The 23483-nt window shown below is 37.7% G+C and overlaps 1 protein-coding gene across 4 annotated transcripts in view; it reads right to left on the bottom strand.

Annotated features, from left to right (window-relative positions):
- LOC143904621 (irregular chiasm C-roughest protein) overlaps positions 1-7318 on the bottom strand; it is a 214705-nt gene extending 207387 nt beyond the window's left edge. The window contains exon 1 of one of the 4 annotated variants that reach the window (XM_077419436.1): positions 6842-7318. In XM_077419436.1, coding sequence (XP_077275562.1) covers positions 6842-6914 — 73 coding nt within the window. In that variant the 5' untranslated portion in view covers positions 6915-7318. The remainder of the gene's footprint in view (positions 1-6841) is intronic. The other 3 variants (XM_077419435.1, XM_077419438.1, XM_077419437.1) reach the window with 3 other exon arrangements.
- Positions 7319-23483: the final 16165 nt, after the last annotated feature.

Here is a 23483-nt window from a genome sequence, read left to right as displayed (position 1 = left end):
ATATTTTTTCGGCAATGATGAATATTAACGCACATTATTGGAGCTTTATCAAAACCCGCGCAAAAAGTGATATCGCTTTATTTTGTACATTGCACGTCCCACATGTTATTTCATTTCAAATAGATTTATTATATAAAAATAACTTTTTTTTTAAGTGTACAAAATTATATTTACAAGAAATTAATCTGATGAAAGAATACATGTAATTGATTTAAATTTTATTTTCTCAATGCTATGAATTTGGTGTTAATCTATAAAAAAACAATAATCTGTATCTTTTATTCGGTATTTATTAAACAACTCTGATGTTTATATTGCACGTATAAATAATTCTGATCATTACTTCATTCTTTGACACAACGGGGAACAAATCGCAGAAATCTGTTAAACACAGCTAAAAAAAAGTAGATGAATTTCCGTTTGAACCGATATTTCCATTATCGATCGGCGCGTCAACCTCCGCTTATAGGGATTCGACAAATTGCCGGCCGCAAGCAATATGGACCGCGCCGCGCGCGCGGCGGACGGTACGATTTGGTAGACGACGAATGACGCGCTCCGGCAGACGTGATGCGATTTCAAACGGCATGGAACTTCCGCGAATACTGCAGATATTTTCTTGGTACAAATATTATTCAGAATCTCCACGCACGCACGCGCACAGATGTGCATATATCCATATCATAATTGGCTTTGCCTCCGAGCGACCCGACAGAAAACGCGCGCGTTGCCCTTTTGCGCGCTCTCACGCAAATTACTATTTTTTTTTTACTCCCGACCTCTCCTGCGCGCAATCTAACGATGTTTCGCGAGAGAGACACGTATACACATGAGGGATGATTCGATTGTGATGGACGGAGACGGACGGACGGACAGACGAGCGAAAAAATGCACTTTCAGCTCTTTTGTGAAAAAAGGAATAATCATCGTCGCGCTTCCGGGACGTATCGCGACGAGCCGCGAAATATGCGACGCACGCGCGATTTGTTATTGGGTAGAATTTTTCTATCGGCATGCATCAGGCTACCTGCCTGTCTTGCCCGTACTTCCCGCGCCGATTGCCCAGTCGATGATTGATAACGGAGAAAGCGGGTCACCTATTTTCTATTTTTCTTTCTTTCTTTTTTCAGGCGAACGTTTTACAACGGCTTCAACCCTTTTATTCCGCTCGCGCGCGCTGATGGCGAAAGCGCACCAGCGCCGGGCGCGGGCGCGGGCGCGGGCGCGTGTCGCATACGTTTCATCCGTGTGTGTTTCTCTCGGGTTTTAGTCCGAGAGCCCACCGCAAAAATTTGGGTCCATCGCTTTTATGGATAAATTTACTTGCAAAAGGTAGTTTATAAGTCGTATTATCATAAACGATTGTCAGCCAAACTCGTACCCCCTGCGTTATGAGCAATAAAAATTTATTAACAAGTGGATTTCTAAGCGATTTGGGTCTATCGCTTTTATGGACGAAACTTGTTTCATTCGAAAGGGCATCAAATTCCCTTTCAGAAAATACCCGGCTGATTTGCCCTGGCCCCTGCAAAACCCAGGCTGATCATGATTTTTGACTCAACGCGCGAGTCAGATCGAGCGTGGCGTTTGAAATGCGCGCCGTAAACAAGGACAGAGCGTCACGCTTTTATTTATACTTTGGATACTATCTAATATCATAAATTTTTAAAGATCATAATTGTTGTTATTGTTATTATTTAACGTTTATGATATTATAATATTGTGTAGGGATTAAGAATATTTTTGATTTTCTTTATTATTCATATTATTATATTTTATATGTTAATTATATACTTTTATCATTTATCATAGTTAAAAATATTATATTTCCAGATAAAAAATATGGAACTGTCAGAGAACGTAATGTAAATTGGAATTTTGTCGAATATTTCCAAGTTTTTTACATTTTTTTATAATTAATTGGATTTTAACAAAATCATAGCAAATACTACACGGAAAAAATGATATGTAAAAAATAATAAAATTATCAATAAAAGATACTGTTTAGCACTGTAATTTAGTCATTTTACTGAATTTTTATTATAAATTGATGTATGAACCTAATCTTACTGTTTGAATATATATTAATATTATTATATACTGTAAAAAGCATTGATGTGCATATCAAAAATTCATTTGACGTGTTAGTAGTATCTCATTTATTTTATTGAAAAATTACGAGTTTATCATTACCCGTGGCCGAGTTACATAATAAACTGTAAATAGTCATCATATTTCTGACGATTTTTTACAGTTTATTTTTTTCCGTGTAGTATTTGCTATGATTTTGTTAAAATTCAATTAATTATAAAAAATGTAAAAAACTTGGAAATATTCGACAAAATTCCAATTTACATTACGTTCTCTGACAGTTCCATACTTTTTATCTGGAAATATGATATTTTTAACTATGATAAATGATAAAAGTATATAATTAACATATAAAATATAATAAATATGAATGATAAAAAAAATCAAAAATATTCTTAATCCCTACACAATATTATAATATCATAAACGTTAAATAATAACAATAACAACAGTTATGATCTTTAAAAATTTATGATATTAGATAGTATCCAAAGTATAAATAAAAGCGTGACGCTCTGTCCTTGTTTACGGCGCGCATTTCAAACGCCACGCTCGATCTGACTCGCGCGTTGAGTCAAAAATCATGATCAGCCTGGGTTTTGCAGGGGCCAGGGCAAATCAGCCGGGTATTTTCTGAAAGGGAATTTGATGCCCTTTCGAATGAAACAAGTTTCGTCCATAAAAGCGATGGACCCAAATCGCTTAGAAATCCACTTGTTAATAAATTTTTATTGCTCATAACGCAGAGGGTACGAGTTTGGCTGACAATCGTTTATGATAATACGACTCATAAACTACCTTTTGCAAGTAAATTTATCCATAAAAGCGATGGACCCAAATTTTTGCGGTGGGCTCTCGCACTATTTGTCCTTCTTTGGCAAACTCGCGCGGTTCATCAAACGTACGACGCGTTTCACGGAGAAATCCGTGTGTACCGCGACTTTTGAATAATTCTGCTCTTCTAGGGGAGAAAAAAATCTTTTCGCGATTTGTAACGCGCTTATGCGGAAAACGCGATTTGACACGGCAGTAAGGCGAATTAAGATAGGCGTCTCGCTACGTGCTATAGTCATGTGACTGTTTGTAAGTTTTCACGTTCAGAAATATATTTCAGGCAATTTTTGCTAAGCGAAAAATAATTTTATGAATTATGGTGTAAAATTTCATACGTGACAAAGTATGTTACTTTTTTCAAATTATGTGATTTTTCTCATTTGACTCCGTTTTGATCAGCTGATCATGCGAGTCGTCGAGAAAGGTTACAAGTGAGGTTTTACATCTCCTTTTCGATTGAATTTTGACAATTACTGAGAAAAGGTTTCAAAACGCATGACAGGGGTGTCAATCACTATCCAATTCGGCTAAGAAAGACGAGCCTCATAACCTGCAACTACAGTGATTAGCCAGCGGCGTTGCCAAGTCTTCCCAACTTCACCTCGACCAAAAAATGTCTGCTCGATTACCGCATTTTCACTAAAATAAACTACAAAATTAGCAGCGAAATCTTCGGTAAACTATATATTGTATGGTTGCATCGGATTCTTCGAAATCTAATGTACAAAAACAATGTTTTTTCTCACTTCATCTAATCGAAAAATGCGAAAATATGTGATTGAAACCGTGATAGAGCCTTCTTTTTTGTGCCGTTTGTATGAAGTAATGCAAAATTTGTGATTTTCGAGATCGATTTTCTAGAGTAAATAGTCGGTAAGGAGCCACAGAAAAAATCGACTGCAAAGCTGATCATATAATTTGATATAAAATCCAAAATCGAAAACTTTATCTAATACATGCCCTGACGAGACGACTACCTTAAGAGGATCAATCGCGACATTTTTGCAAATCTTACCCCAATGATTCGCCGGATTGCTGATTTCTCTTCCATTGTAGCGCGTATTATTCGCTTCGAAACTCCGGTCGAACTCGATCTCGTAAAATCACTATCGTTTCACGTGGCTTTATATGATTTAATGCACGCGGCCTCGTTGCCTCTTGAATTTTTCCAACTTTGTTCTAACTATTTTTATTTCCTATTACGTAGCGTTTTTCTACGATGTTTTGTTTACCACATGGCGAGTATCTCCTGCGCAAAATCGTTTTTTCAAACATCACGCTCGTGAAATAACACGAGTTTTTCGAGTTTGTATAATGATAGCGCGGTTTTTTAATGTAAAAATATGTTGTGTGAGGGAAAACAAGAGAAAGAGAGTAACTTTTTCATTGTAAAGTATATTTCTCCTTTTCTAAAAAGGGTCATATAGGTATTGTTGTCACTTTTCCGCGATGCCGATTGGTTCTCTTGCTGCGCTTACTTCATTTGCAGCTGTCATTGTATATTTTGACAGTTGTGTGTATCAAAGGTTAATAGTGTAATAGTAATAGCATAATGTTAAGCTAAATAGCGCGCGCGAAGCGCGCGTCTGTAGTGTCTAGTAAAATTAAAATTGAGATGACAATAGCTATTGTCACACTGCTTGAAAAAAAATAAGAGAAGAGGGACATCGAGAGATGATTCTGCACTTCGCGCACTGTCAACAATGTTTAATTCATTATGTACGATCAATTTTTCTGATAATGATGACCTCGTTTTATTTAATGTGCTTTCATATATCTTGCACTCGCTACTTATACAAACAAATTACTAGAAACTAGAAAAATTTTAGAAGTAAAGTGGGAAGTCTTATATTTATAATAATTTTAAGTAAACTTTGCCATAAGAATTCATTACAGCAATTTTCCCTGATGTCCAATTATGGATGCATTTAATGTTGTAAGAAAAGAGGAAGAGTTCCCCCCCCCCCCCAGATCGAATTCATATTAAAAATATATATTATTTAGGATTTTACCGAAGAATTCATAAAAAGAATTGTGCGGTGTTTTTGAAGAACTCGATAGACACTTGCAATTTTTTGAGAGCATTTCGTATGCGTATATAATTTCAACGCGAAAGGCAGCTATCTTTCTACAATCTCTATCAGAAATTCTATCAGCGCCTGGTGTGCCACGGAATACCATGTGATGATTGATAGCGAAGAAACTAGGTTAACGGCGGCTCTTTTTTTCTCACGTTTTGTTTCGATTGCCATATATCCGTCTTCACGCGTGTGATGCGCCGCAAAATGGACAACTCCGACGAACGTCCCTTGGATTTCGAAGAACACTTTGAGGCGCGCCGGAAAAGTGAGGAACATTAAAAGCGAAAACGTGTCTTTTTCGAGGGCGCGTAAAAAGGCGGACACGAACATTCCCTCCTCTCTATTTCGTCGATTCTACTTCGAAACAAAACTTATCGCTCACTTTTTTTAACATTAATCCATTTTTCTTTGATGCTAAATTATTTTGATCGTAATTATTGCAATCTAAATTTATACATATGTAAATATATATTGTATATATTTACAGATGTATATCTTCTGTTTAGATCCACTGAGAGGGAGAGAAAACAAATTTAAGAATTATGCTATCTAAATGAAAAGTTTTAGAGATTTTTTTTAAACATTTATAAAATGCTTGAACATTTAATTTATTAGTACTAATTCTAGTTTTTGTGTTCTGTATATGATTCATTTTCTGATACTTTTCGCAGTAAATTCTAATAATAAGAAATCAGATTATATTTCTTAAAGCTTCAGTGCATAACGCGAATAATTTCTATTGTCTTTCATGTAAAAGGTAACATGCCTGATCAAATGTATTAGATTCACGAAGGTGTGTTACGCATGCAGTATATCACATATACAGATACTAATATAATATTCCAAAAGTTAGGCCAATCCCCATCGGCGAATCAGAAAAATAACTTTCCGAAAAGCGATATTGTCGCATATATCTAAGAGCATGGCGTACATGTGTGGATGCCGATGACAAAAGTCAAGACGTTTGCGCCCACTCATTGTCAGTCTGATTGTAAAAACGCTGGTACGTTCGTCCGGGCAAGAAAATCAATCCACTTTCGTCAAGCCGAATTTCTGTCCTGCCTCGTGCGAATTCGGCGCACGCCTCGTTTCCTCTCCATCGAGAGGTGGTGGCTCAACAAGTCGCGCGGCCGCCACCGGGAAGTCATCGTCACGGCGATGCAAGTAGGCGATGCAGGAAGCAAAACAAGAGAGCGTAATCAGGATCACCGTTCGCGTCTCTTTCGTCACTTTTCGACTTGATTACGACGCGGCCAATTTATTTCGTAAAAATGTAGATTAATTCGCCAGGATGTTTTGCAATGTCACGTGAAATACATAAATTCGTCGATCTTAATTTTTTCCGAGAAAAGGAGCATGAGATTCAATATTTTATTTGCAAATTCACTATAAATGCATTTGCGATGCCACAGGACATTCTGATGCTGCTCATAGACTGCGTATGTATCATTTAACAGTCGATTTTTAATAATTTATTATTTAGTGCTCAATTGGAATGCTAAATTCGTTTATTTCGATACGCTATAATTTAAACATTTTCCAATCACTTGTTTTATCAATTTTTTAATAACGATTAAAGAGATTTGCTCTATCATTTTTCTGTTGACTGATTATTGTATTAATACTATTAATTATGCTTTTTCACTCTCATAATGAAAATCTTCCGCAACAATATGTAACGCAATAATAAAACTTGTTTAATTGCAAGCTCATTTTACGTCACGTCATTAAATATCAAAACGATAGCCATCACTTCTTCATCATCACGTCACGCGATACCGAGGCTCGCCGCGCACGTTCTCCACACGAAACTGTACACGTGAAAGATTACTCACCCCCTACCAGCAGCAGGAGCAGCAGTAGCAGCAGCAGTAAAAATCGGCGCGTCGTCCTTGTCATCCTCATCATCCTCCTCGCTCTACATCAAACGATCCTGTCTGCCGAGGTGAGAATCCCACGACGTCGCTGTCACTCTCGATTTTCCCGCGGCTATCACGTGGACCGTGGACCCCTCTTCCACTTGCGCGAATATTTCCGCGGAGACGCTCGCGCCCGTGAAACTGATCGATCGGCCGATACTCGATTTCACGCGATTACGATCGCGATGGAAAAATCGCACGAGGACGATGTACGGACCAGTCAGCTGGATGGCGAGAGGGAAAAACAAACGGAGGAAGCTGCGCGGGCGAAGTCTCGCCGTCGACTGGCGCGCGCTTCCGCGTATGGCGCGTATCCGACCCCTCTGATAACCGGCAACTCTCGGCAACCCTACCGCACGCCCGGCCTCCGTGCCTCTCTCCTCCCCTCCGCCGTATCGTGGGCTGGAGCCGAACCCCCCTCGCGGTCATCCTCCTCCACGCGCGCTAATTCGCGCTTCGCTTCGCGAATCGCGACCGCCGCGCGCACGCCCGTTTTGCCGAACGATAACAAATTTTCCGAGAACTCAGCTAGATTTTCCGCTTTTCCGTGAGCACACTCTCTTTGGCGCGGGAAATGACCTGAAATGAGCATCAAATGGAATTTTTTACCGACGAGAGAGTTAAAGTTTATCAAACAATCGGGCAACGGTTACGCGCAGCTTCTCTCGCTGTCGGATTTTTTCTCGTTATTTTAGCGCGTTACGTTATCCTACACTAAATATTCGTATAATTTTTGAATATCTGTTTAATATGTTTCTTTGTCGTGTTCACATATATCATAGCGGATTGAGTCGAAATATATGTTAATACATGAGTGAGTTTTCGGAGATTTATCCAAAAATTTAACCGTTTTGATTTCGATGCTTATGCAAGTGACGAAACACAGAAAATTGCGCTTATTCCCGATAATGGAAAATTGCGCGAGAAAATTAGTAAAACATATTATTCCTCTTTATATTCGCCGCATTAAATGTAACCGTAATTGATATATGAAACGTTAATAAATTAATTTTTAAATTTTTTAATTTTAATAAATAAAATATATTAAACTGAAAAATAATTAGCAAAATTTACGTCATAGAACTAATGTGGAGAAGTGAGAAAATGAGAGTGAGAGTGAGTGAGTGAGTGAGTGAGTGAGTGAAAGAGAATAACTGTCTTCAGGAGCGCCCGTGGTAACAGGCGCGATTTTCATTTAATGTTTGAATGTTTGATCAATAAATGTTTTACTCCGAATTTTGTTTTGTTGTCAAGCGAGATGCTGAGGACGATCGGTCGGAGTTCAGTCGTAAATCGGCGTTACGAGAGAGCGTGCGGAAAAGTCGTGATCCGAGAACAGAAATGTAGTGCGCGAAAGCGAAACGAGAGTTTATTATTTGTCACTAATTAAACGTTCCTTGGTCTAAACTGTTGTAGATTTCTTTTAAATAAAATAAAGATCCTACATAAATTGGGGGCTCGTCCGGGATACGGCCAATGCGGTTCGCGAGATTAGTGACATTATCGTGAGAACGAGTTCGATATGGATAGCAACGTTAGATACGCAAGCAATCTGACGGTCTTACAGCTGAAGGAGAAATTGAAAGAATTAGGACTACCTTGTACCGGCAACAAGAACGAGTTAGTGATTCGATTAAATGCGTCCACCCCTTCTGGTACATGGACTGAACCGCGTACGATAGAGAGTACGGACGAAGCCGCCGGCGCAGATATAAATGAGAGAAGAAGGAGTACAGACGAAGCCACCGGCGCAGATATGAATGAGAGAGAAGATTCAGAAGAAGAGTTGCGATCAGATTCCCGTCCTTGCGATGTACGTGTCTTTGAGATGGAGTTAAATGCGTTGAGACGAGAGATCGAGCAATTAAGAATACAACGGCGATCCGACGTTCGTGTTCCCAACGCACATGTTGATGTGGAATCCAGGCTAATACAGCCGAGAATAAATATAAATTCGATAGCCGAGCTTCTCGTTATATTTGACGGTACAACAAATAATTTTGAGATTTGGGAGAGACAGCTTAGGCAGTTGAGACGAACTTATCGTTTAGACGAAGAGCATACAAGAGTACTGATCGGCATGCGGTTGAAGGGGAAGGCGTACGAATGGTTACATTCAAGATCGGAACTCGCGGAAATATCTGTGGAAGCATTGATTTGTGAACTCAAGGCTATGTTTGATCATCGGCCGAGTAGAATAATGTTGCGCAAGAAGTTTGAAGAACGCATGTGGAAAAAAGGTGAAACATTCAGCGACTATATATGCATCAGAAGATAATTCTGGGGAACCATGTTCCAGTCGATGAAGAGGAAATTATCGACTACATTATCGACGGTATTCCTGATGTAAGACTGCGGGATCAAGCTCGTATCAGCAGTTTCAAAACGAAGAGATCGTTGCTGGAGGCATTTGAGAATGTCATGCTGTGGGAGAAGAAACATCCTGGAGTACGAGGTGACGGAACAAAAGAAAAGGTACAGCACCAGAAATCAGCCAAAAGCGGAAAGGACGAGCGGAAAGAAGCATCAGCTGATGACAAGAGGCGCTGTTTCAACTGTGGTCTACCCGATCATCTGGGCAAGGATTGTCCGACGAAGGAGAACGGTCCGAAGTGCTTCAAGTGCGGTGAGCGAGGTCACATAGCGTCCAAGTGTCTTGGAAAACGAGAGGACGTTAAAAGTAGCTATGTTGTAACGCAGGTAATAGCCCGGGAGGTAGCGACACAAAAGTGTCAGCGATTTGATTAGTCTTGGAACAAAGTAATTTCTCTTGTTTTAATAGTGTTGTTGATGAAATGCAGAGTCTGGCTGCGCTGTCTCGCTGGAATGGGCGTTGCGGCGCCTTTGATCTTGTCGAAAAAACACTTATGTTGGAAGAATTTGATTAGTGCTGAGCTTTTATATATTTATTGTTTTTTGTATAAAAAAATGTTTTAGAAGAGTCTGGCATGCAACTGACACTGGAAAATGAGTCTGGCATCCTCCCAAAGTCGTTGTAAAAAGTCGATTTGTAGAATCATTTGATTAGAGCTGTAACTTGTCAAGATGGTAGTTTAAATATATAAAATTATAAAAAAATAAGTCTGGTTACTTGGACTGGCTGGAAAATTGGTCTGGCACCCCCTTTAAAGTCGTCTGCACGAGCGCGCCGTGCGCCGGTAGCTCGTTGCCCGCCATATCTCTAAATATTATTAACGCATTACTCATTGAAAAAAATTTTACTTGTTCAAAAGGAAAAACGTAAACGATTTCATGCTTATTAGTAGTGGAATGATGTGTAATTAATTATGTAATAATCAGAAATAAAGTAATTTAAAAATAAAATTATATTTTAAAGTAATCAACATTATGCAAGTATAAAAAAACAATTAATTTTATTTATTAAAATTAATAATTTATTCATGGATAATCTGTAATTAAACTTTCAATTTCTGATGAACTTTCATTGTCATTGGTGAGCTCGGTGTTGTCGGTATCGTCATCGGATCTTCTTCGATTTCCTTTGATTGAGTACATTCATGATCTGAAAATGATTCAGTTGAATTTATTATAATATTAAAATTACACGATTTTAATAAGCTGCGATAAAAACAAACTTTTACGAACTAAACTAATTAACTCGTTTTATTTGCAAAAAAATAATTATTATCTTAAAATCATATTTCTAAAGTCATGATTAAAGATTTATTAACAGTATTTAAACCAAAATTGTTTATCAATTAAAGTAATTTAAATCGACCTGACTGGCAATATATATAACGTCTTTCCGATATGAACATTGAAAAACTGTGAGCCAACTTGGTTTGTCGGATTCACACAGCACTTTTTTCAGATCGATATCGAGACATTATTAATTTTGACCATAATTTTGGTCCGTTGATGTAATTTCTAAATTAAATAGTTTTTAATTTTATTGCGAAAAATATTACCCCAGCCAAGGTTTGAACCTGGAACCTCCCGTATACCGTGCGGGTGTCGTGCCAATTTGACCACTGGGGCTGTGGTAATATTTATCGCAATAACAACTGTAAGATGGAGCACCGATTACTAGGTCGACGGTGTATAATAAACAGAATTATTAATTATTATTAACAGAATTATATAATTATTAATTGTTATTCTATATACTGGCGAAAGAAATTTATTATTCTGTTTATTATACACCGTCGACCTAGTAATCGGTGCTCCATCTTACAGTTGTTATTGTGATAAATATTACCACAGCCCCAGTGGTCGAATTGGCACGACACCCGCACGATATACGGGAGGTTCCAGGTTCAAACCCTGGCTGGGGTAATATTTTTCGCAATAAAATTAAAAACTATTTAATTTAGAAATTACATCAACGGACCAAAATTATGGTCAAAATTAATAATGTCTCGATATCGATCTGAAAAAAGTGCTGTGTGAATCCGACAAACCAAGTTGGCTCAAAGTTTTTCAATGTTCATATCGGAAAGACGTTATATATATTGCCAGTCAGGTCGATTTAAATTACTTTAATTGATAAACAATTTTGGTTTAAATACTGTTAATAAATCTTTAATCATGACTTTAGAAATATGATTTTAAGATAATAATTATTTTTTTGCAAATAAAACGAGTTAATTAGTTTAGTTCGTAAAAGTTTGTTTTTATCGCAGCTTATTAAAATCGTGTAATTTTAATATTATAATAAATTCAACTGAATCATTTTCAGATCATGAATGTACTCAATCAAAGGAAATCGAAGAAGATCCGATGACGATACCGACAACACCGAGCTCACCAATGACAATGAAAGTTCATCAGAAATTGAAAGTTTAATTACAGATTATCCATGAATAAATTATTAATTTTAATAAATAAAATTAATTGTTTTTTTATACTTGCATAATGTTGATTACTTTAAAATATAATTTTATTTTTAAATTACTTTATTTCTGATTATTACATAATTAATTACACATCATTCCACTACTAATAAGCATGAAATCGTTTACGTTTTTCTTTTTGAACAAGTAAAATTTTTTTCAATGAGTAATGCGTTAATAATATTTAGAGATATGGCGGGCAACGAGCTACCGGCGCACGGCGCGCTCGTGCAGACGACTTTAAAGGGGGTGCCAGACCAATTTTCCAGCCAGTCCAAGTAACCAGACTTATTTTTTTATAATTTTATATATTTAAACTACCATCTTGACAAGTTACAGCTCTAATCAAATGATTCTACAAATCGACTTTTTACAACGACTTTGGGAGGATGCCAGACTCATTTTCCAGTGTCAGTTGCATGCCAGACTCTTCTAAAACATTTTTTTATACAAAAAACAATAAATATATAAAAGCTCAGCACTAATCAAATTCTTCCAACATAAGTGTTTTTTCGACAAGATCAAAGGCGCCGCAACGCCCATTCCAGCGAGACAGCGCAGCCAGACTCTGCATTTCATCAACAACACTATTAAAACAAGAGAAATTACTTTGTTCCAAGACTAATCAAATCGCTGACACTTTTGTGTCGCTACCTCCCGGGCTATAACGCAGACAAAATGTAATAAAGAGGTCGCGATAAATGGTTGTAATATCGTCGCGCTAGTCGATACCGGGAGTGATTTATGTCTTATGCGCGCGGATCAATACGTTGATTTAGGATCTCCGCCGTTAGAATGTAAAAACACGCGATTTACCGGTGTAGGGTTAAAAGAAAACGAAACGTTAGGAGAGTTTCACACAGAACTAACAGTTGACGGACGTTCATATCCCATTCTAATTAGAGTTGTCGCTAATGACGTGATTAATTTCAAGTTGCTTATTGGCATTGATTTTTTGAATACGGTAGAGTTGCGCATTAAAAACGGAAATGTGTTGATTAGCCCCTTGGCGGAGACAATCGTGGAGAAGTTACCGGAGATATTTCAAATAGATCTTAAATGTGAAAAGACTGACGAAGTAGATGTATCGCATGTTGTTAATTGTGAGCATCGGTCAGCTCTTGAAAAAATTGTCAGCAGCTACTCTCCTGTTAAAGTTAGAGAAACTAACATTAAAATGTCAATCATTTTAAAAGATGAAGAACCTGTTTACCAAAGAGCCCGACGATTGTCTCCGACGGAAAAAGAAAAAGTGAATGAGCATATTAACGACTGGATTCGGGATGGTATCATTCAGCCTTCCTTATCTGATTATGCGAGTCCTGTAGTTTTAGTTGCGAAAAAGGACGGAAATACGAGACTGTGTGTCGATTATCGACAACTTAATAAAAAAATTGTACGCGATCGATATCCACTTCCCCTCATAGAGGATCAATTAGATCTTTTGCAAGACGCGAAATATTTTAGTACATTAGATTTAAAGAACGGATTCTTTCACGTCTCTATGGATAAAGACAGTATAAAGTATACGGCTTTTATAGTTCCTGATGGACAATATGAATTTTTGAAAGTGCCGTTCGGACTCTGTAATTCGCCGTCGGTGTTTCAGCGGTTTATTAATGATATTTTTCGAAACGCGATAAGAAAAAAAAAAGTTTTAACATATTTAGACGACTTGATAATTCCTTCTAAAGATGAAGAGACAGGAATAATGAATCTTAAGATTATATTAGAAATTGCGAGCGAAGCCGGATTGATTATTAACTGGAGAAAATGTTGTTTCTTACAAACCAGAATTGATTTCCTTGGTTATGTGATAGAAAACGGTCGAGTATATCCGTCCACGCGTAAAATCGAGGCAGTGCGTAAATTTCCAGAGCCGATAAGTGTTAAACAAGTACAAAGTTTTCTCGGATTGAGCGGATACTTTAGAAAATTTGTGCCGAAGTATTCTATTATAGCGCGTCCGTTGACGAATCTGTTAAAATCAAATGTGAAGTTTTACTTTGGCGAAGAAGAGAAAAGAGCGTTCACTAGTTTAAAGGATATTTTGTGTGACCACCCCGTGTTACATTTGTATAGAGTCAATGCGATTACGGAATTACATACTGACGCGTCCATAGACGGTTACGGCGCGATACTTTTACAAAAAAGCGATGAAGATGGAGCTCTTCATCCTATCTATTACTCTAGTGGTAAAACTACGCTCGCGGAACGGCGTTATACTAGTTATGAGTTAGAAGTACTTGCTATAGTTAGAGCTCTTAAAAAGTTTCGCGTTTACTTGTTAGGTATCTCTTTTAAGATAGTGACAGATTGTCGTGCATTTGCATTGACAATGCATAAGAAAGATTTGTGTGTGCGAGTAGCGCGATGGGCACTTTTATTAGAAGAATTTGACTATGTTATTGAGCATAAGCCCGGTAAGAGTATGATGCATGTTGATGCGTTAAGTCGCAATCCCCTCCCGATATGTATGGTTGTGAATGAACGCGATAGTTTGACTAAAATTTAAGCGAGCACAACAAGATGATAGTGATGTAAAGAAAATGTTTGATGCGGTAAAAGAAGAGAAACTTAATGGTTACACGATTAAAAACGATTTATTATTTAAAGAGCATAATGGAGACCTATTATTAGTTGTCCCGAAATTGATGCGTACACAGATTGTTAAACAAGCGCATGAACGTGATCATTTTTCAGTGGCCAAAACTGAAGCGTTTTTGTGTAAAGACTATTATATTCCCAATGTGAGATCAAAGATCGAGAAAGTTGTGAGAAATTGTGTCACTTGTATCTTAGCAGAGAGAAAACAGGGGAAACAGGAAGGATATTTGAATACTATAGAGAAAGGTGAACTTCCGTTAGATACGTACCATGTAGATCATTTAGGGCCATTGCCTTCCACGAGAAAAAATTATAAACATGTCTTTTTAGTAGTCGATGCGTTCACTAAATTTACATGGTTATACGCGACTAAAACCACGAATGCTACTGAGGTTTTGAGTAAGCTTAAGAAACAAGCGATTATTTTCGGAAACCCGCGAAGGATAGTTTCAGATCGCGGAGCAGCATTTACGTCTAAAGAATTTGCAGAGTATTGTGCGGAAGAAAAGATACGTCATATATTAACCACAACCGGAGTCCCTCGAGCGAACGGTCAAGTAGAGCGAGTAAATCGAGTACTTATTCCACTGCTAACTAAACTCTCAGATAAACGAGAAGAATGGTTTAAATTTCTTGATGTGTCTCAACTTTGTTTGAATTGTACATCACATAGAAGCATTGGAACTTCACCATTTTATTTAATGTTCGGTACTCATCCGCGTGTGCGAAATGATCCTCAAATTCGAGAGTTGTTAGAAGCGGAATGGGTTAATGATTTTCAAAATGAGCGAAATGATTTGCGAGAGCAAGCAAAAGAATGTATTGCGAAAGTACAAGCGCGAAAATCGAGTAACTTTGCGAAGAAGCGTAAAGCAGCTACTAAGTATGGAGAGAATGATTTAGTGGCGATAAAGCGTACTCAATTAGGCCCCGGTTTAAAACTTGCGAACAAATATTTTGGGCCATATGTTGTAACGAGAGTATTACGTAATGATCGATATCTTGTACAAAAAGTTGGTGAGCATGAGGGACCAATGAGAACATCCACATCCGCTGATCACATGAAGCCATGGGTAGAATGTATGAGTGATGATTCCGAGGAAGAAGAAGAGGCGTAAACATTCGGGGCGAATGTTATTACAGAATGGCCGAGTGTGGAGAAGTGAGAGAATGAGAGTGAGAGTGTGAGTGAGTGAGTGAGTGAGTGAGTGAGTGAGAGAGAATAACTGTCTTCAGGAGCGCCCGTGGTAACAGGCGCGATTTTCATTTAATGTTTGAATGTTTGATCAATAAATGTTTTACTCCGAATTTTGTTTTGTTGTCAAGCGAGATGCTGAGGACGATCGGTCGGAGTTCAGTCGTAAATCGGCGTTACGAGAGAGCGTGCGGAAAAGTCGTGATCCGAGAACAGAAATGTAGTGCGCGAAAGCGAAACGAGAGTTTATTATTTGTCACTAATTAAACGTTCCTTGGTCTAAACTGTTGTAGATTTTTTTTTAATAAAATAAAGATCCTACACTAATTGTTTGTAGAAACAATACAAAATCTCTGAGATTTTTATGAAAAAACGTCAAAAGGCATTTAACGGTTATTTTTACGACGTAAATTTTGCTAATTACATTTCAGTTTCAGCTTGATGTTCTATTTATTAAAATTAAAAGTTAAAAGAATTAATTAGAAATGAAAATTTTGTTATTTGTATTCCCGTTCGTGAAAAATCTTACTTGATAATAATTTAAAAAATCATAGATGCTTCGACATTATATATATAATATAATAACAATATTCATCTTCACAGCTATACATGAGCAATCTAACGGAAAATCTAATATCTTAATTAAACGGTGAATTAATTACCTAATCATAATTGCACATCTACCCATAAAAAGATCACACTCACTAAAGGTACATAGTATACATATGTATGTATATACATACGTTGCGACGCGCATATAAGCGTGCGCGGTTTCAATCGTTGAAACTTTCCGTCGTGAATCTTAGCAACTTCACGCGACTCTTCGTGCTGAGTCGCCTGAGCGGCCTGAGTCGCGAGTGGGAAATGAGCTACCCGAGAAAACGTCGTATATTTGCCATTCGGTAGAATGAGGCACGATCGACAACTCGCGTCCTCGCGTTGTTCAATTCGCGATTGTGACGAGCAATTACGCGGTCGGTTGCATAAATTCTGAGCTGTTTTTACCTGAAAATGAGAGCCGCCCGCACGCCGTTACGTGCGGTCGTCTGCCATATTCACTATAACTGACGCTAAATTCGCAACAATCACGTGACGTTCTCTTGCCGCCAAAATGCGTGTGTCCAAAGAACGTAATAATTAAATAGCGTAATTAGGAAAAATTATGTACAAATGACAAAATCAGCGAGATAACGATGAAAATAACGAAAATGAAAGATTACGGCAATTAAATTTGCGATCGAATGGAATGAATAAACATTTGTCTCGAAATTTTCGGATATCCCGCCAGATTCCATAGACTCTCTACGTATTTGAAATTTCTTTATCCGAAATTTCTTAATCTCTCGAGTCCTGTAAAAATATATGAAAATAACATTTATTCGAAAGCATATTTTGACGAAAATATGTTTGAAAGCGTTGCTTAATCGAATGGCACGCACAAATGTTGGTCCACGTACGCGACCGCTTATTTAGTGAAAAATGTATGCCAGCGTAAATTACGACATGATTCTTAGGGCTGCGTTCCAATATTCACTGCAAGTACTGAAAATCTATAGTGTATGTTTATATAGATTTTCAGTATTGACAGTGAATATCGGAACGCATCAACTTTTGTCGTTTTAGACTGATATTTAATGTGTCATATGACAAATTTTTTAAGCATATATTGATTAACTACAAAATAGAAAATTTCTAGAGACTCGATCGAGACCTTTTCTGTTTTGTAACCCATCAACACGCTTAAAAAATTTGTCGTATGACAAATGAAATATTAGCCTAGCAGGCCAGTATTCATAGTTGGATCTTATTTCAAGACCGTCTTAAGTAATATAAGATGCTAAAATAGTCATTTCATGGGCTGGTTGGAGTCTTAAGACTGCCTTTGACCAAACTTAAGACAATCTTAAATATAAGAACGGAGTATAAAATCATATTTACTTCGCCAATCAAATAATAACAAGTAGAAATAATACTAATCGACTCTATTGGCCATTAATCGTCAAGACAATACGACCATGATTTGGTTCGATTATCGTCAGGACGCACTTTTAACCAAGGATTTGGTTCTTATAAATTCATGTAATCTTTGATACTTAATTTATATATAAGCATCTTATTTAAATAATTAAATTTATTGCGAAAAATATTACGTCAACCAGGATTCGAACCTGGAACTTCCCTCATTCCGTGAAGGGTGTCGTACCAATTCGACCACTGAGGCATGTGCATATGGTAATATTTAGTATTTATTAAATATAAGATCTGACTATATGAATACCGGCCCTAGACATTTACGATAATCGAATCGCGAATAAGGTCTAGCGAATGCGAAAATATGTTCACTCCAGCAAGAAATGACCCGTCAAATCGACGTCTATATCGACGTCTGTAAACGTCTAATTAGACGTCGGGTCATTTCTCGCTGGGACAGCTGTGAAATCGGATGAATTTTTGGTAAATATCCCGTTTATAGGGAACCCACTTCCGATGACCTTGAATTTGACATATATTGTCAAGGACACTCTCCCGAGTAACATGCAAGTGATTTTAGTTGGGGGTCGCTTTTTATTAGAAAGTTATAAACAAAAAAAGTTTGGAAAATATAGCAGCTATTTATTTGAGTATTAGAAGGCATAAACGACTAATATTACGTTTTTTTTTCTAAAGCAAAGAATACTTTATTTTGCGAGAAAGTCGCTGCTTTACCAAAACACAACATTTAAAGCAGTAAATTGTTGATAAATTGAAGTCTTTTTGTTAAAGCAGAGAATACTTAAAGCGCGTCATATCTAACTTCTTTTTGTTAATAACTTTTTAAGGTGATTCATGCAGTACTTGCAAGTCAAATAGGCAACTATTTTTATTAGTGATAAATAAGTGTGATTTTTGTCCGTAAAAATTAGCATATAATTAGATTTATTATTTATGACATCTTTAATGTTATACGACCTCTACGTAATTAAAATATTGAGACAAAAGTCACATCTTTTACTATTATAGAGTTGTGAGCCGTGTGAATATATGTACAACAGCAGCGCGGCAACGAATTAATGATGCTTGTTAAAATTATTTGGACATTTTATAACCTCATTGTATTGAAACTTGTATTTATTCAGTATTGGAGAGCTTGATGCAACCTAATTTTTTAATTCTTTTCAGAAATGGACGAATATTTTTATTTCACCCTTTGCTTTATTCAGCGTCCAGAACATATATGGTAAACGAATGTTTTGAGATATGCGCTATACTTACTCATCAGCTGACACATGCGACGTTGCGAAGCTGCCGCTAAATGCCGCTCGAGTCCAGCCGTCATCAGTTATCAGTTCCGTGTTGTCGATTTAGTCAATCGAAAATTACGTTTTATTAATATATATATGGTACGGTCAATGAACTCGGGCTTTCATCCAGTATCTTGCAAAATGTTTATTGCATCGTTTCGTCATCAGTTTTTGGTTCGTTTATCTAATTTTGAAGTATTGCAATTTTTGCAGCATTAAGCGCTTTAACCTCGTTTTTCGGATAAGGGGTCCCCGCACCGCGTTAAATTGGTAAAGTTTACGGACATATATCTCCGGAACCAAACGGTGAAAAAATCCGAAATTTTACAGACACACGCGAAAAACGTTAATCTTTCATTTCATATTCAATTTTCCGGGCTAAGTATATGTATGTACATATGACCTAAATGCATGAACCACCTGCTTAAGGTAGGCGTCTCGCTACGTGCTAGTCATGTGACTGTTTGTAGGTTTTCACGTTCAGAAATATATTTCAGGCAATTTTTGCTAAGGGAAAAATAATTTTATGAATTATGGTGTAAAATTTCATACGTGACAAAGTATGTTACTTTTTCCAAATTATGTGATTTTTCTCATTTGACTCCGTTTTGATCAGCTGATCATGCGAGTCGTCGAGAAAGGTTACAAGTAAGGTTACATCTCCTTTTCGATTGAATTTTGACAATTACTGAGAAAGGGTTTCAAAACGCATGACAGGGGTGTCAATTACTATCCAATTCGGCTAAGAAAGACGAGCCTCATAACCTGCAACTACAGTGATTAGCCAGCGGCTTGCCAAGTCTTCCCAACCTTACCTCGACCAAAAAATGTCTGCTCGATTACCGCATTTTCACTAAAATAAACTTAAAAATTAGCAGCGAAATCTCCGGTAAACTATATATTTTATGGTTGCATCGGATTCTTCGAAATCTAATGTACAAAAAGCAATGTTTTTTCTCACTTCATCTAATCGAAAAATGCGAAAAATATGTGATTGAAACCGTGATAGAGCCTTCTTTTTCTGGCCGTTTGTATGAAGTAATGCAAAATTTGTGATTTTCGAGATCGATTTTCTAGAGTAAATAGTCGGTAAGGAGCCACAGAAAAAATCGACTGCAAAGCTGATCATATAATTTGATATAAAATCCAAAATCGAAAACTTTATCTAATACATGCCCTGACGAGACGACTACCTTAATCAAAAGCGACCCCCGACTAAAATCACTTACATGTTACTCGGGAGGGTGTGTCCTTGACAATATATGTCAAATTCAAGGTAATCGGAAGTGAGTCCCCTAAACGGGATATTTACTAAATTTTTTTATTTGCTTGTCGTTGTTGATCGTCAATCACCGTCATGACAGCACGCATGTCCAAAATCAGGACTTAAAGACATTTTTACGTCTTTAAGATGTCTTATGTCCCAATTTTGAACATGGTGCTGTCTAGACGTAAACATGAGAAGAGAGAAAAAACGGCGGTCCGCATCTTAAAAATCCTCCTAAGATTCACGATATTAAGTTATTAATCCGTCTGCCGGAAAACGTTAGTCCGGCAACCGTCAGGGATATTAAACCGCGGAATTCAAAAGTTTCCTAACGCACGCAGTCGGTTTTATGAAACCGCGTTGTAGTATTTGCGGAAACGGGCGGCCGCCTTCGTTTATTAATTTACCGCGCGGGAAGTTATAAAATATTATAATCATTATCCCGGGGTTGTAACACGTTTCTTTACGAGCAAACTTATATACAAGCTCGTGTAAAACACAATCATCGAAGGACTGCTGTTAAGCTCGATTTAGAGCCAGCTCCGATAAAATATACAAGTCCGTAAAAGTTGTAAAGAATCAGAGAATGTGCGAATTTTATTTCTCTCCGACAGAAATAACGGAAGAGATAATTAAGTAGCTGTAAACAAACGTACCTAGACAACACGCATGTCCAAAATCGAATCTTCCCAGGTAGCAAACACAAGTCATTTTGACGTCAAATTTTGGTCCTTTACTGACCACTCCTGACGTTACTAACTAGCGGCATAATGACGTTAAAATGACGCTCTAATGTCACAGACAATTGACGTCATCGCGGATACGTTATTTTGACGTCATTTTCTGACGTCTTATTGACGGCAAAAATAGGTCCATTACGACATATATACCGGTTTCTAGAAATGTTTTTTATGAAATTAAAATTTTAAAATGTCTACTTGATAAACGTTTATAAAAAAATGTTCTTTCTTTATCTAAGAAAAAAAATTTTTTTAACTGATGTTTCGTTACAAGCCATGTGCGTATAGCCGCTCTCAAAGCGGTCACCCCCATCCTAGTACAGAGTACCGCGCCCGAGTCGCTTGACTTCGATGATCCAGTGGACAGTGACGATCTTCTCACCCTAATGCTTCTTTATTAACTGTATTTGTCTATAACAAATACGTACATCTTTAAAGTGTTCAAAAATCTTGTAATGATAATCTTCTTGATAGCTATAACACTGCATGAAATATTTATCATAAAACTATAATCACACGCAACTACACCCACTTATACCATAAATTCGCCACTTCAATCATAAAGTTGCGAAACAAACATATTGTAGTTAATTTTGTGGTTTTTATTTTATTATTACTTTATTATACAATATTAAGAAGTAAAAATAGTTATATTACAAAAAGACCTTATTTGGACGACTTTAAGACGTCTTTAAAATGACGTCTTTTCCTGATTTGAGACATTGTGTTCACACACACTGGGTACATATTGCACGAGAAATCTGCTTTTTAATCTCTTTTTATTAGGCTGCGGTCCACTTGACGCTACAAATGCTTTGGAGCGTCCTTCTCCTTCTTTCTTCATTGAAAGAAAAGAAAAGAGGAATTCTTCGAAGCATTTGTAGCGTCAAGTGGACCGCAGCCTAAATGCGTTATACTTTCATAAAATTTTTAATTTTCAATTTTATTTTCTTCTCATTTGTGATAAAAAATCGTTTGGATTAATCTCAAGTGCGCTATGAGAGGTGTCGCGCTTTTTGGCGCGCTGAACGCAGCTACAAGAGGCGATCGAGCGGCAAAACCAATCGGTTTCTCAATAGAAGGGGTTGATCGCCGCGCGGTTTTGCCGTTTTCCATAGCGTGTCCGTCCGGTTCTCCATGCGCGCGAGCCGTATTCAAATCCACCAATGAAAATCGGCCGCAACGATTGAACGGCCAGCTGTTGGCGCCGTGCGCGCCGCTCCTTGCTCCTTGTCGATTGGGAAAATTGGCGATTTTGGGCCCAAAAGTCGCGGGTTGGGAGCCCCCAACTTTGGCCCAACGCAACGAGAAAAGGGAAAAAATTTTTTCGCGATCCAAAAAAAATAGCAGAGGATGGTACGCGGATAGACGCCGTTTTTTAAATGCCCCCCCCCGGGGCGGGGGGGGGGGGAAGTCTTTTTTTAAGGGGTTTTTTTCGAGGGGGGATTGCGAACCTAAACCGGGAAAAGTTGCATTTCCCCCGGGGAGACCGGGAAAAGGGGAAAAAGCCGGGGGCCCCCCGCAAGGGGATGGGCCGAAACGAAAAAAAGAAAAAAAAAAAGGGTTAAAAACCTGGCGTTTTTTTTTTCCCGAAAAAATCCCCTTTTTTTTTTCCCCGAGCTTTGGCCCCCGGTTTTTAATATCGAACCCCCGGGGTTTCGAACGTTCAGGGGGGAATAGGAAGTTATTTTTCCCCCCAACCCCCCCTTGGTTCGAATGTAAAATTAAAAAAAAAATCAAAAAGTTTTTTCAAAAAAAAAAAAATTTTGGGAATTTTTTAAGTCGCCCCTTTTGGGGGGTCCAGGTTTTAGTTCTTTTTAAAAAAAATTTTTCCTTAAAGGTTTAGCTTTAAAACCCCGATTGCGGCCCCTTTCGATTGGGGGCTTTTTTGCTCGATTGGGAAAAAGGGGTTTTTTTGGCTTTTTGGGGGCCGGGAAAAAGAGGACTAAAAAAAATGCGCCCCCCCCCAAAATTTTGATATACAGAATTTGCTTTTAGGGGGGGTTTGTATGAAAAAAGTAGGTTTTGGGGAAAAGGGGGGAAAGGGTTTTAATTTTTTTTTTTAAAATTTAAAAAAAAGGGGGTTTTTAGGACGAGACACTCCCAAGGAATTTTTGGGAGGGGGGTTTAAGGTGGGTTGAACCCCCCGGGTTTAAGGGGCCATTGGGGGGGGGAAGGAGATTCCCCCTACCCCCGCTTTGAAAAAAAGGGGGGCCCGGGGTTTTGGGGGGGGCACATTTAAGGGTAATCCTTTTTTTCTCCACTTATCTAAAAACAAAAATTTTTTAAACCAAAAAAAGGGGAAAAAAATTTTCATTTAAAAAAAAATTTGATTTAAAAATGGGATAGCAGGTTTCGGGGGGAACAAATTTTTTAAAAGGAAAAAATGGCTTTCCCCCAAAAAATGCCCCCCTAAAAAAAAAAATTTTTTCCAAAATTTTAAAAAGGGGAAAAGACCTTGGGGTTTATTGGTAAAAGGGGGGACGGGGAAAACCCGGGGAAAAGGGGGAAAAAAGGGGGAAAATTTTGGGGGGGGTTTTTAGGAACGCAAAGCAAGTAAAAATAGGGGGAAAAGGGGAAAGGTTAAATGACCCCCGGGGGAAAAAGTTTAAATT

Source organism: Temnothorax americanus, unplaced genomic scaffold (genome assembly GCF_048541705.1).
Source record: "Temnothorax americanus isolate GAGA-0224 unplaced genomic scaffold, ASM4854170v1 Scaffold55, whole genome shotgun sequence".
Classification (NCBI taxonomy): domain Eukaryota; kingdom Metazoa; phylum Arthropoda; class Insecta; order Hymenoptera; family Formicidae; genus Temnothorax; species Temnothorax americanus.
This window is presented reverse-complemented; position numbering and strand designations above follow the sequence as displayed.